Consider the following 14,487-nt stretch of genomic DNA (forward strand, 5'->3'; position numbering starts at 1 on the left):
AGTGCACAGGTGCCACCAGCCATGCTTGTTTCTGGGAAAAGATGGGGCCAACCGCCACAGCCTTCTCCATGTCTGAGACAAGATCTCAGGCGGCAGATTCCTTGCAGACATGGGGGCAGAGGTGAGCATCATTCCCCCTACGTCTCTCGAGGCATGCAGGAGACCTCATGGCCTCTTCCTGCACACTGCCATTAAAACTTTTGGTAAGAGGCAAATTCCTGTACATTTTGGTGAGACCACTTTCAATTGGTCATTCACGCTGGCTTTGGTGGACAAGTCTCTATTAGGTGCAGATTTCCTTCGGGCACACTCCCTACTGGTGGACCTCCAGGGCAGAAGATTAGTTCATGCAGAAATTTTACAAACTCTGCCTCTTGGCACGTCCAATGAACCGTCCACCCAGCTCCACGTGGCCAATGCAGTCTCCTCCTCACTAGGTATTCCTGCTCCTGCAGTTCACTGCTGTCATGTCGAAGCACGGCATTCAGCCCCATATCGCGACCACAGATCCACCATTGCATTCTCGAACCTATCGCCTAGCCCCAGACGAACTCGACCTCTCCAAGGAAAAGTTTAAATGCATGGAAGAACTCGGCGTTGTCTGCCATTCTGACAGCTCGTGGGCCTCGCCCCTCCTCTTGGTACCCAAGTTCAAAGATAGCTGGAGACCCTGTGGAGTCTATAGATGCCTCAATGGTGCGACAATGCCCAACCACTCCCCAGACTTGTCCTCCTGCGATTATATTAGTGTGAAGGGGTGCACACAGGACTCCCTTTCAGCACCCCTATGAAGGACCCTACAAGATGCTGCAAACAAATGCATCCACCTTCACACTTGACATCGGGGGCAAGGAGGAACTGTTCAAACTGGACCGTTTGAAACCGGCCCACCTGGTCTTTGACGCAACCAGTACAGGTTCTTCCACCGATATGTAGGGGTTGGCAGCCAAGATAGCAGACCTCACCCATAATGCATCTTGAGACCATTGGTGCCAGTTCTGGGAGGGGGGGTGGGGGAGGCTTGTGTGGCGACGCACATAGTTGTAGTGGCGAACTGGCCCTGCCTGTCACACATGGTCAGCAGGGCGGCTGCAGAAAAAATGCCATCGTGGGACTTTCTTTTGTGATCCAGACTAGAACAGCGCGTGTGCACTGGCGTCAGTGTGACGCAAGGTCCGGTATACGAGGGGCAGGCCAGACTCAGCCTTTAAGGCTGCGGCACAGAATTAAAAGTAAAGCAGCTGTGTTACTTGCGCTTTCAGCCTGTTGTCTCAGTCTTTCCTCTGCACTCGCGCACAACTTACTACACACCAAGGTATTTTACTAAAGTATAACATGAATTAGTACTTGTACTCCATTAGCAGCTGAAGAATTATTTATGGAGGAAGGTTTCTGTGTCCAGTTCCTTTCTCCACTCTCAATTCTTTACCCGCTGATTTTAAATAGATGCTTATGTTTTGGCATATATTGTTTGCCTTCAGTGACCTTATGCCATCTCTTAATGCAAGATGTACAGAGGTTAACTTCAAGACTACCTTGATCTATGTATGTTAAATTTAGATGTACAGCACAGTAACAAGCCTCTCCAGCCCACAAGCAGACCAATTAACTGACGACTCCTGTACCTTTTTGAAGGGCGGGAGGATACAGGAGCACCCTGAAGAAATCCATGCAGACGTGGGGAGAACCTACAAACTCCTCGCAGGCAGCGCTGGATTCAAACCCGGGACGCTGGAGTTGTAACAGCATGGTACTAACCACTACGCTAACCTTGCTGCCCAATTAAGTTCTAGTATGCCATTGTTGTTTCTCAATTAAGCCACTGTGGTGCTCCAATTATTAAATTTAGATTCAAATTTATCTAGGGAAAAAAATAAATGCTAATCCACAGTTGATAGAATCCTTGTTTATTTTCCAACAAAATGTGTTCAGTCTCTGAAATACTTTAATTTATCAGAATGATTCACAGTGGCTTCAATTCCTTTTAGGAATTTCCCTGGAACTAATAATTTGTCAACGATTTATGACAGTTTTTTTGGGGGGGGGGGGGGGTGGTCATAGTCTCGTGGGCCAGAAGGGCCGGTTAACATGCATAGATCAAGATAGTCTTGAAGTAAACATCTCAAGATTTTCTCAATCTCATTTCGCAAGAGGTCTCCTGACAGGCATTTTTCCATAACTATTTTTTTTTTACAGATGTACAGGGACTTGAAAGTAAGTCGCTTGCAAAGTATTGGGACTTATTATAATGCAGTGCCCTAAAATAAAGATATGCTGCCCTCCAATCCTTGAATCTGTGTAATTGTACATTTTTATGAAATGCAGTCTTTTATTTAAATGTGATTTCTTGAGAACCTTAGTGTTCAACTGAACAAGGTTTACCACTTTGGGTCTTTCGGAATTTCAGATCCATTAAATATGAATGAGCTGCTACTGAGCTGCACATTTATGATTTAGTACTCATGGTTCATTCTACAGTATTTGCTTTTAAGTGCAGCTCTGAGACATTTGACTGCTTTATTTCATTGACTTAATCAAAAAACATTTCTAACATTTTGAATCTGAATTGTAAGATGAGACATTTAGCTCTTCTGTTTACAGTTTCTAAAAGTATTCCGTCAACATACAGTATATTTGTTATCCACAGGATATGTTGGAGGCTCTTAAATCCTTGTCTGTATTCTTCACTGAAAATAGTTTGCGTACAAGAAGAAATCTGCGAGGTGATATAGAGAGGCGCAGCTTGTCCATTAATGAAGAATTTGTACGTGTATTTAAAGAAGTCAAGGAGGTATGTGCTCAACTTCTTAAAATTAAGGCATCATCTGAACTGTTAAATCTTTTTAGATTGTTGGTAAATGGTGGATTAAGGTATTGTTGAGGAACAAAATTGAGCCAAGTGAAAGTGAATTCAGCAAGTTGCATGCAATCAGCAGAAATTACTTTTACTATTCAGCAGGGTTGCTTAATGGAGCTTGTTCTGTTGATGCAGTTCATCTGGAGGGAGAAAGATGATCAAGCCGGAGTTTTCAGACTGCTGAGCATAATGAAGAACTTACAAAATGTTGATGATATGAAAATGGCTTTGGAACCATTTAATAAGTTGATCTCTCTTAGCATAATTAAGATTTGAATAGTTTCAATATTTTAATTACCTTGTCAGAGAGATTACGAACATTAATCGTAAATGCACTTTTCATCAATTTATATTCTCTTTCTTTTTAATATATTTTTATTGAGAAACATAATAAGCATATATAAATTACTATTACATAATGAATCAATTGTATGCAAACAAATACAAAGGGAGAGATACATGAGTAAGTAAAAAAAAATGTGCATGTCTACATTGATAGTTACTTGGAATATCTCCATCTAGTAATAAACATAAGGAATGTAACCATGTCAGACCCATTATTAGACTGTTATATTAAAATAATAAGAATAAAAAAAACCTAAAGGACTAATCTAATCCCCTCCCTCTAATCAAGATTACCTTTTTCAATATGCATTTTGAGGCAATAATGTAGGTTTGTCTTGCAAAAACAGATGAAAAGTAGAGGAGTGGCTGAAGCTATTTTTATACTCTTTCCCCCACCCCCCCCACCCCTGTACCCAAACACACAATCACACACTGGGATTAGGGTCAAATAAATGACATCATGGAGTAGAAGGGCTGAATGAGCTATTTTGTGCTGTGAATCCTATTAAATCCCATGTAAGAGGGCCTGGAGTAACATTTTTCATAGTGAATCAAAAAGTAATATTAAAGATCATGCAAATTGAATAAATATCCCATTGTTTATCATTTATTTTGTGACTGCGATTATTAAAATATATATATATATATATAAAAAAATGACATATGCTGTCTTGTAGGAACTTGAGAGTGTTCATGAAGATGTTCAAGCAATGAGTGCCTGCTGTCAGGATATGACCAGTCGTTTAAAGGTAATGACCAAGAAACCCATAACTTCCACAGACGATGTAAGAACATGCATGAACTGATATTAATCAAGATTGATTTTAAGTAAATATATAGTGGTATTTTGCAGCTGGAGATAAGACTAGAAGATGCTTTACCCGATCCCATAAAACCAAACATTGCATCATTCCATGCAAGCCTGCAAATAATAAAGGACTCTCTCCACTGTTTCGGGCCCAGATGACCCAAAAACCCGGCAGCATTAGAAATTCACTAAAATAAATGGTTACTTAAACAAAAGTGGTTTTTAATTTTCTTTAAACATAAAAACAGGATCAAACTTTAATTTATTGCTATTAACTTAACTTAACCCCTTCTAATTCTAAGTGCACGTGTATGTAATGTGTATAAGTTCAGAAAAGTTCTTTGATTCACAGTCCAATATCACTTCTCACTCCTCCAAGTTCACTGGTATCAGGCAATTCTTATACTCTGCACGGAATTGAAAATTTATGAATTTTCACTAAGCTCTGGTGCTTAAATGGTTACCGCTCAGGAAGGTTATTTTTGATTTCAGAGAGAGATTTGTTGCTCGTTGGACACACACAAACTGATTCTCTCCGATCAGCCACTTCAGTGTCTTGCCAAAGAAACCAGCCCCATCAGGGTTTTCCAAATGATAACCTCTTCTGCAGGTCACTACAGAGTTCCTTTTGTTTCCCTTATTTCAGGTGAAACACTCTAGCCAGTCATCTCCTCATGTATGGACCACAAGGATTTTCAACAGGCTGAACTCAGAACTTACAACCAGTCTTCAAAATGGGGATTTTAAACAAGCTTCCAGCTTGCCATACTGCAGAAACCAGTTCTCTCTTTCTTTTAGAGAAACCTGTTTTGTCTCCTCTCTCTCTTCTTGCAAAACCACATGATCTTCTTAGAACAGCAAACTGCATTCAGACAGATTGCGGCACCCGATCCAATCTTCTAAGTCCTTTCATCTGTTGCTTTCAAAACAATAATCCATTACTCCACAGCATGTCCAATTAGCACCTTCTTGTGAAGTCTCTATTGGCATTCTTCAAAATTTTTGCAAAGGCACTCTGAGCCTGGACTGTCTGGCTTGAGCAGAGTCTGGCATTTTAAATGACTTCTGTTTTGTGAAGTGCTTGTTTGTGACCTACACTAAAACATCCCCCCCCCCCCCCACAATTTATCTCCTTTAAAACATATCTATATAAAATATGATATAATCCATCACACCACCTCATTGAAGCTTTTTGATTATAAAAACACATTTAATTAATTGAATTTGTTGTTTTATAAAAGACTGCATCCTTGTATTTGAAGGGTGAAAGGATAAGGGTCATACCAAAGGAATGGATGGTATGAGAGAGGAATGCCATCTCATTCCACATTCCCACCATTCTTCGTGGAAAAAGATCCTCCTAAACCTTTTCACCCAAGCCATGTTCTCTTATATTTATCTCTCTTAATCTGTGGAAAGAGCCTACTCGCATTTACTCTGTCTATATCTCTCATAATTTTGTAAACCTCTATCAAATATCCCCTCATTCTTCTACAATCCAAGGAACAAAGTTCTAACCTGTTTAATCTTTCCTTGTAAATCAACTCCTAAACACCTGTCATCATCCTAGTCAATCTTCTCTCTTCTCTTTCAGTCTTAATAATATCCTTCCAGTAGTTTGGCAACCAGAATTGCACACAATATTCCAAATTTGGCCTCACCAATGTCTTATACAACCTCACCATAATATCCCAACTCCTATACTCGATACTTTGATTTATGAAGGCCAAGATGCCAAAAGCTTTTTTTTTACAGCCCTGCCTACCTGTGACGCCACTTTGAGGGGATTGTGTATCTGAATTTCCAGATCCATTTGTTCCTCCACTCTCTTCAATGCCTTACCATTTACTGTGTATGTCCTCTCTTGGTTTGCCCTTCCAAAATGCAACACCTCACACTTGTCTGCATTAAATTTCACCTGCCACTTTCAGGCCCATTTTTCCAATTGGCCAGATCTCTCCTCAAGCTCGGAAAGCCTTCCTTGGTGTCCACAACGCCTCCGATCTTAGTGTCATCAGCAAACTTGGTGATCCAATTTACTACATTATCATCCAGATCACTGATATAGACAGTAAACAACAATGATCCCAACACCAATCCTTGAGGCACACCACTCATCTCAGGCCTCCAGTCTGAGAAGTAATTATCCACTACCACTCGCTGTCTTCTCCCATTCAGCCAATTTCGAATCCAGTTTACAGCCTCTCCATGGATACCTAGTTTATGAACTAGCCTCTCATGTGGGACTTTGTTAAATGCCTTTTTCTAAAGCCGATGTAGACAACATTCACAGCCTTCATCTACTTTCTTGGTAACCTCCTCAAAAGACTCTAAAATTTGTTGAACATGACCTACCACACACAAAGCAATGCTGACTATCCTTATGGCTGTCCAAATACCTGTATACCCAATCTCTCACAATACCTCTAAAAATTTACCTACTACTGATGTTAGGGTCATCAGCCTGTAATTTCCTAGTTTCCTTTTGGAGCCCTTTTTAAAACAATGGAATTACATGAACTACCCTCCAATCCTCCAGCACCTCATCCATGGATAAGGATGTACTTGCTTGAATTTAGAAGAATGAGAGAGGATCTTTGAAAAATAAAATTGAAATTATAAGGTAGAGGTAGGTAAGGTGTTCCCATCAAAAACGTGCCGGGGTGGAGGTCAATTGGGTTATTTGGGTGGCATGGGCTCATAGGCCGAAAAGGCCTGTTACCATGCAGAATATCTATGTATGTATTGGGGGGTGAAGAGGTGGGGGTTGGTGAACTTGAACTAGGGGAAGTAACCTCAAGATCTCGGATAGTAGGTAAATCTATAGAATTCTCTGCCTATTGAAGCTGTGGAGGCAACATCAGTGAATGTATTTAAGACAAAGTTGGATTGATTTTTACAAAGTGGGGGAAAAGGCAGACAGATGGAGATGGGCCTATCATCAGATCAGCTAATATCTCAATGTGTGCAGAGCAGGCTTAATGGGCCAGATGGCCTACTTTTGCTCCTATTTCTTATGTTCTTTTTTTTTAATTTTTTTTATTTTTCACACATATACAGTGACTTTTTCTCCCCCCCCCTCCCTCCTTCCAAGCCACCCCCCCCCTCCCATCCAAATTAGGTATACAATCTAGGTTACATTAATCCAGTCAGACAATGTTGTCATTCAACAAAAATACACCGGAAATTCTACTGAGTCCATTCTTTTCTTTCCTTCTCCTTCCATCAACTTAGGTAATGGTATTTCTTATGTTCTTAATAAGAATTCTGACCCAAAACCTTGAAAATTATTTTTCTCCCGCTGATTCTGATCAATCTGCAGAGAGAGGGTAATGTTTATCAAATGTGGAGAAGAACGTGTGATATGGCAGTGGTTGCAGTAATGGATATATGAAGGCAGAGGATGGTAATATGAAAGTTGTATTTTAAGTGATTTGTGGTGAATGGTTTCCCAGGATTGGATTCAGTAAGGAGAGGAGTTGGAAGCAGAAGGTGAGTGATAATGGAATGTGGACACCTGCCCGCAGGTCTCACAGGATAAGTTTTGATTTGGATTTCTATTTCTAGCTAGCGAAGAAACAGACACAAGATCTGGTTACCAAGACTACAAAGCTTCAATCGGAAAAGTAAGGATTAATCCTCATTTCCAGACTTGGGTATCATGGAGTATTTTGGGGGCTTCTTGTATTTCGTCCAACCACTTTAAAACTGTTTTAAGTTGACACGAAAATACTTAGAGAGACCCAGTCACTCACTCAGCATTCTTTACGTAGCGAAGATAAAGATACAGAACCAAGGCTTCGGGCCTGAGCCCTTCATCAAGGTATGATCGAAAAGCAAGCAGACGGCTGAATAAAATCTTGGGGATGGGGGAAGGGAAGAAAGGGGAGCACAGGCCTACGGGCAAGAGGCCTTGCATGGATTTGGGTGGGAGAACACATGAAAAAAGCTGAGAAGGGGAGGGGATAGCTCTCAGAATGGAGTTGGAAGGGGCGGAGAGCTGAAGGAAAGGAGACAGAAGGATGGGGAAGAGAGGAAGGCACAGTGGGGTGGGGGGGGGAGGGGGAGGGGACTGTCCAATACCAGAGAAGTCTATGTTAATGCCATCCAATGTGGAGTGCCTAGACGAAATATTATGTGTCTCTTCCAATTTTTGGGTGGCCTTGGTGTGACAGTGAATGAGGCCATAGACAGAGATGTCTGCGCAGCAGTGTGGTGCGGGGAGAAGTGTCAGTGTGAACAAACATGTCGACATGGGAGTGGGAAGGGGATTGACAAGTCGATACAGACTGACATGTCGATGTGGGAGAGGGGCGCGGATTGACATGTCGGTGTGGGAGTGGGGCAAGTTTTAAGTTGCCTAACACAATTGCTCTGAATATCCAGTAATGATTCAATGGTCTATTTTAATGTGTTTACATTTTTAAAAAAAATCACTGGGCAGTAAATTTTTCAAAATGTTTTCTTCATGAAAAAATTGTGGATTATGATAGACAACTTCAAGCTAAACATAAAGATAATTTCAGGTTTGCTTGTATCACATAGGAAGTTGGAGAAACATTAAATTAATTTTCATTGAATTTAATATGTTTAATCACATTATTATGCTGAGACAAGCAATCAGGTTGACTGCACATGCTGGATAACAAATGTGAGGAACCCAGTGTTTGTCTTGGTCACCAATTTCACAACTAAAATAGAGTTCATAGGCTTTCTTAATAAGTGCAGTCAGATTTCAGATATATTATCAGAGTACATACATGACATCACATACAACCCTGAGATTCTTTTTCCTGCGGGTGAGGCAGAATTACCACTTATTGGTAGTGCAAAAAAAATTGTACCCCATGTACGCATGTAAACTGATACAAATGTAAACAAACTGTGCATTACAGAGAGAATTTTTTTTTTTAAAAAGTGCAAAAGTAAAAGTCTTTGAGTCCCTGATTGAGTTTGTTGTTGAGGAGTGTGATGGTGGAGTGGTAGCAGCTGTTCCTGAACCTGGTGGTGCGAGTTTTGTTGCACCTATGCCTCTTTCCTGATGGCAGCATAGAGAACAGAGCGGGTGCTGGATGTTGTTCATTCTTGATGTTTCCTGTTGCTCCCCGACAGTAGCGTTCCTTGCAGATGTTCTCAATTGTGAGGAGGGTTTTACCTGTGATGTTCTGGGCTATGTCCACTACAATTGGAAGGCTGTACGCTAAGAGGTATTGGTGTTCCCATACCAGACTCTGATATAGCCGGTCAGCACACTTTCCACAGCCTATCTGTAGAAATTTACCAGGGTTTCTGGTGTCATATCAAACTTCTGCAAACTCCTGAGCAAGTAGAAGCACTGACATCCTTTCTTCATGGTACCATTAGTGTGTCGGGTCCAGGAAAGATCCTCCAAGATAGTGACTCCCAAGAACGTAAATTTGCTCATCCGCTCCACCTCTGATTTCTCCCTATGTTCGCTGGATTGCACACCCCTTGTTTTCCCTTCCTGTATTCATGCTACATCTTTGAGCTTAAGGCATATATTCACCACAATTATAACCATGTATAGCAACTGTTGCAATGTTGACCAGACATTTCTGCTATATTGAATATTACTGAAAACAATAAATGCCATTGTTAAGTACACTAACTATGTTTTTGCCTGAAAAACGTGCATCAGCATTCAATCTATATCAATGTAATGCACATCAACTGTATATGAGAGCTGCTTTTATAGTTTGTCTGCATCTTTCTTGACTAAACATGCCGAGGCCTAAGACATCTGGTCCAAGGGAAGTGAGTAGGGAGCTGGAGGAGCGAAGGTGTGGATAATAGCACCTGCACCGAGTACATGCCCAGGCACGCTGATCAATAGTATATTGTGTGCAATATACTAGTAGACTTAAAATGTGACAGGAACTCACAAAAATGGGTTGTACCTAAATGGGTTGTGATTGGAAAGTTTTAAGGTTATTTTTGTGATTGACAGCCTAAAATGCATGAAATACACCAAAAGATGTTCAGGAAGCAAAATCTTCATTGTCCAGTGTATTTAGAGATAGAGCATGGTAACGAGCCCTTCTGGCTTAATACACAGAAGTTAGTGCTCATAAACTGGATTTTCATCAAAGTTCTTTTGTGCTCGGCAGCCCTGTCTGCTGGCAGCTCTACAAAAACTGCTGGTGGTGATCCTAATTTTCGACAGAAAGGATTAATTTCTCTGGAAGTATTAGCAGTAGAGCAGTATCATGAACTGTCATTTATTGAGATTTTTTTCTGGCTTTGATCATCAGGAAGTAGCTTGATGAAATATCAAAAACCAGATAAATAGAACGACTGTATTTATAGAAGAAGCATTTTTATAACATAACTCACATTATCATAGTACTATTTTGGGCAAGAGAATGCAGGTACATGATTCTTTATCCGGACATCTAAAAAAAGGAAAGCTCCAAAATCCAGCAAATGGGGGACCAGCGGTTGGGGGAGGCGGCCGAAGGACCGGCAGCGGTTGGGGGAGGCGGCCGAGGGACCGGCAGCGGTTGGGGGAGGCGGCCGAGGGACCGGCAGCGGTTTGGGGAGGCGGCCGAGGGACCGGCAGCGGTTGGGGGAGGCGGCCGAGGGACCGGCAGCGGTTGGGGGAGGCGGCCGAGGGACCGGCAGCGGTTGGCGGAGGCGGCCGAGGGACCGGCAGCGGTTGGGGGAGGCGGCCGAGGGACCGGCAGCGGTTGGGGGAGGCGGCCGAGGGACCGGCAGCGGTTGGGGGAGGCGGCCGAGGGACCGGCAGCGGTTGGGGGAGGCGGCCGAGGGACCGGCAGCGGTTGGGGGAGGCGGCCGAGGGACCGGCAGCGGTTGGGGGAGGTGGCCGAGGGACCGGCAGCGGTTGGGGGAGGCGGCCGAGGGACCGGCAGCGGTTGGGGGAGGCGGCCGAGGGACCGGCAGCGGTTGGGGGAGGCGGCCGAGGGACCGGCAGCGGTTGGGGGAGGCGGCCGAGGGACCGGCAGCGGTTGGGGGAGGCGGCCGAGGGACCGGCAGCGGTTGGGGGAGGCGGCCGAGGGACCGGCAGCGGTTGGGGGAGGCGGCCGAGGGACCGGCAGCGGTTGGGGGAGGCGGCCGAGGGACCGGCAGCGGTTGGGGGAGGCGGCCGAGGGACCGGCAGCGGTTGGGGGAGGCGGCCGAGGGACCGGCAGCGGTTGGGGGAGGCGGCCGAGGGACCGGCAGCGGTTGGGGGAGGCGGCCGAGGGACCGGCAGCGGTTGGGGGAGGCGGCCGAGGGACCGGCAGCGGTTGGGGGAGGCGGCCGAGGGACCGGCAGCGGTTGGGGGAGGATATGGCAGCACAATTCGGGTGGGCTTTCCTAAATCCGGAAAAATCCGTAATTCGGAACACACTGTCCCACAAGGATTCTGGATAAAGGATCGTGTACCTGTATCAGTGTTCTAGTCTGCCTTTCGAATGGCTCATTGTTATGATTAGGAACCAAAAATTTCCCATGATTTGTAGGTAGAAAATGTAACACAGCAATTTAACAAAGGAAGGAATAGTGTTGGTGACAATGAAATAGAATCCATCAAGAAGAGAAGCATTTAAAAAATTATAATGTTTTTGAGTAATGTCGCCATTCTTTTGAATGTATAGGGCAGATTTTGCTTGGTTGTAACCAAAATATATTTGTATAATAATCTTCATTTATTTCAATAATATAGACAATTAAATCTGACCTGAAATATTATCTTCCAACTTTGAGTAACTAAGATAGGTGACCAGGCAAATTGCAAGTAGATGGTGAAAAATATGTAGAAGCTCTTCTTTAACATTTGATAAAATACTTTAAGTACTGTACATTTTTTTTCAGTCTGTACATCCCATAATTTGATGCTGGTTCCTTTCAGTTTGTGGGGTCGGGTATGAGGATACCCGACTCCTCAGAAAGGAACACCATGTGCGTGAATGGATTTGGGTAGTAGGGGGCTGCATGTCCAGATCCACCTTCACAACATCCCCTCCCAGATCCAGCAACATGGTGAGGTCCAAGACAGCTGGGGGAAGTTCTATTGCAGTGAATGGTCAGACCAAGCTTTGATGGAAGGGATGCCCTTTCCGCACTTAATGGAACGTGTTTGTTTGATGGCTGCTAACCTTACAAGAGGGTTAGCCTGCCCTTTGACAGGTCTTGTTTTTCATCCTGCAGGATATCTACCCACTCTCCTCATCAGGCAAGCCTGGTGGGGGAGTTGGTTTAGTTGCTGACCACCCGACCATGCAACAGGTAGTACTGGGTTACATGATACTAGTAAGCACTCAGACGAGTGACTTGACCAGAAGTACATTACTCAATATGCAAACATATTGAAGGGACTCAGCAGGTCACTTAGGATTCATGGAAAGCAATAGGCGGCATGGTTGGCGTAGCAGTTAGCGCAATGCCTTTTCAGCGCCAGCTATTGGGACCAGACCTGGGTTCAAATCCTGCGGTATCTGTAAGGAGTTTGTACGTTCTTCCCATGTCTATGGACATTTTCTCTGGGGGCTCCCGTTTCCTCCTTCCATTCAAAAAATGTACCGGAGGCGGGGTGGTCTACGTTAATGGGGTGTAAATTGGGTGCTCCGTACTCATGTGGTGAAATGGCCTGTTACTGTGCTGTAACAAAAAAAAATAAAATTAAATTTGGTTCCTAATCATAACAAATGGAACTAATGAGCCATTTGAAGGGCAGACTAGAACACAGATACAGGTACACGATCCTTTATCTGGAACCCTTGGGGGACAGTGTGTTCTGATTTTCGTATTTTTCCGGATTTAGGAAAGCCCACCCAAATTGTGCTGCCATATCCACCCCCAGCCCCTTCCAGTTGCCCGGCTGCCTCCCCCAACCGCCAGTCCCCGGCTGCCGGTTCTCACTTGCTGGATTTTGGAGCTTTCCATATTTTAGATGTCCAGATAAAGGATCGTGTACCTGAATTCTCTTGACCAAAATATTACTATGATATTGTGAGCTATGTTATAAAAATGCTTCTTCTATAAAGGCAGAACCCTTCATCATGAATGACCAGATATCATGGTGGGAGGGGATGGAAGCTGGGGAGCACAGGCTTCTCGGTCATAGGTAACTACTGATGGGAAGGATGGGCAAAAAGAAAGGAGGTGATGTGAGGGAGGTGGGGGGGGGGGAGAAAGTGCTGAGAAAGATGCTGATAGGGAGTGGACAAATGGAGAAAGGAAGGTGTGGATGATGGATAGGGAAAGGAAAAGAATTATGGATGAGGGAAAGCAAAAGAACTGAGGTAGGGGGTTACTGGAAATTGGAGGTCAATATTGATGCTGTCTAGTTGGAGTCTACTGAGATAGAATACAAGGTGTTGTTCCTCCAGTTTAAGTATAGCCTCAAGCTGGACAAACATGTCAGTATGGCAATGGGATGTGAAATTGAAGTGGCTGATGTTGTGAGCCCAGAGGACCCCAAAACCCAGCAGCAATAGAAATTCACCAAGACAAATGATTACTTAAACAAAAGTTACTTTTAACATCTTTAAACATGAAAACAGGATCAAACTTTAACTTATTACTATTAACCCCTTCTAATTCTAAATGCACATGTATGTAATGTATATATAAGTTCAGAAAAGTTATTTGATTCACAGTCCAATCTCACTTTTCATTCCTCCAAGTTCACTGGTATCAGGCAATTCTTATACTGTGCACAGAATTTAACATTTATTAATCTTCACTAAGCTTTGGTGCTTGAAAGGTAAATGGTTACCACTCAGGAAGGTTCTTGTTGGTTTTCAGAGAGAGGGATTTGTTGCTCGTTGGACACCCACAACTGGTTCCTTCCGATCAGCCACTTCAGTGTCTTGCTGAAGAAACTTGCCCTTCAGGGTTTTCCAGATGATAACCTCTTTCTTTCAGGTCACTACAGAGTTCCTTTTTGTTTCCCTTATTTCAAGTGAAACATTATGCAGCCAGCCCTCTCCTCTTGTATGGACCACAAGAGCTTTGACCAGGCTGAACTAAGAACTCACAACCCGTCTTCAAAATGAACTTTTTCCACAAGTTTGCCAGCTTGTCCTGTTCCAGTCCCAGCTGCTGCTGCTGAACTGTAGAACTGAATTCTCTCTCTCTTCCTCCCCCCTCCCCTCAGAGAAAACCACATGACTCTTTTAGAACAGCACTCTGCACTCAGTCTGCAGCACTGGACCTAATCTTCTGTTTATCTGTTGCTTTCCAAAACAATAATCCATGACTCCATAGCATGTCCAATTAACGCCTATTTGTGAAGTCATCATAAACATTCTTCAAATTTTGTGCAAAGGCCCTTGGAACCTTGGACTGTCTGGCTTGAGCAGGGCTCTGGCATTTTACATGAGGTCTGTTTTGAAGTGTGTGTATGTGACCTACACTAAAAAAAATCCACAATTTATCTCCTTTAAGACATATCTATATACAATATAAAAATAACAATCTGTCACAGTGACCATTGGGAGGTCCTTGCTGTTGG

The 14,487-nt window shown here is 43.5% G+C and overlaps 1 protein-coding gene across 6 annotated transcripts in view; it reads left to right on the forward strand.

Moving 5' to 3' along the window:
- The window catches only part of cog6 (component of oligomeric golgi complex 6), a 107,227-nt gene that overhangs the window by 10,234 nt on the left and 82,506 nt on the right, over positions 1 to 14,487 (forward strand). For 4 of the 6 annotated variants that reach the window (XR_011342296.1, XM_069891725.1, XM_069891721.1 and 1 more), the window contains exons 2-4: positions 2,648 to 2,791; positions 3,880 to 3,951; positions 7,578 to 7,636. Coding sequence is in view for 5 of the 6 variants with exons in the window: in XM_069891725.1 (XP_069747826.1) it covers positions 2,648 to 2,791; positions 3,880 to 3,951; positions 7,578 to 7,636 (275 nt within the window). In the remaining variant the exon portion in view is untranslated. Of the gene's footprint in view, positions 1 to 1,638; positions 1,751 to 2,647; positions 2,792 to 3,879; positions 3,952 to 7,577; positions 7,637 to 14,487 lie in introns of those variants that run through there. The other 2 variants (XM_069891722.1, XM_069891724.1) reach the window with 2 other exon arrangements.

Source organism: Narcine bancroftii, chromosome 7, assembly GCF_036971445.1.
Source record: "Narcine bancroftii isolate sNarBan1 chromosome 7, sNarBan1.hap1, whole genome shotgun sequence".
Classification (NCBI taxonomy): Eukaryota; Metazoa; Chordata; class Chondrichthyes; order Torpediniformes; family Narcinidae; genus Narcine; species Narcine bancroftii.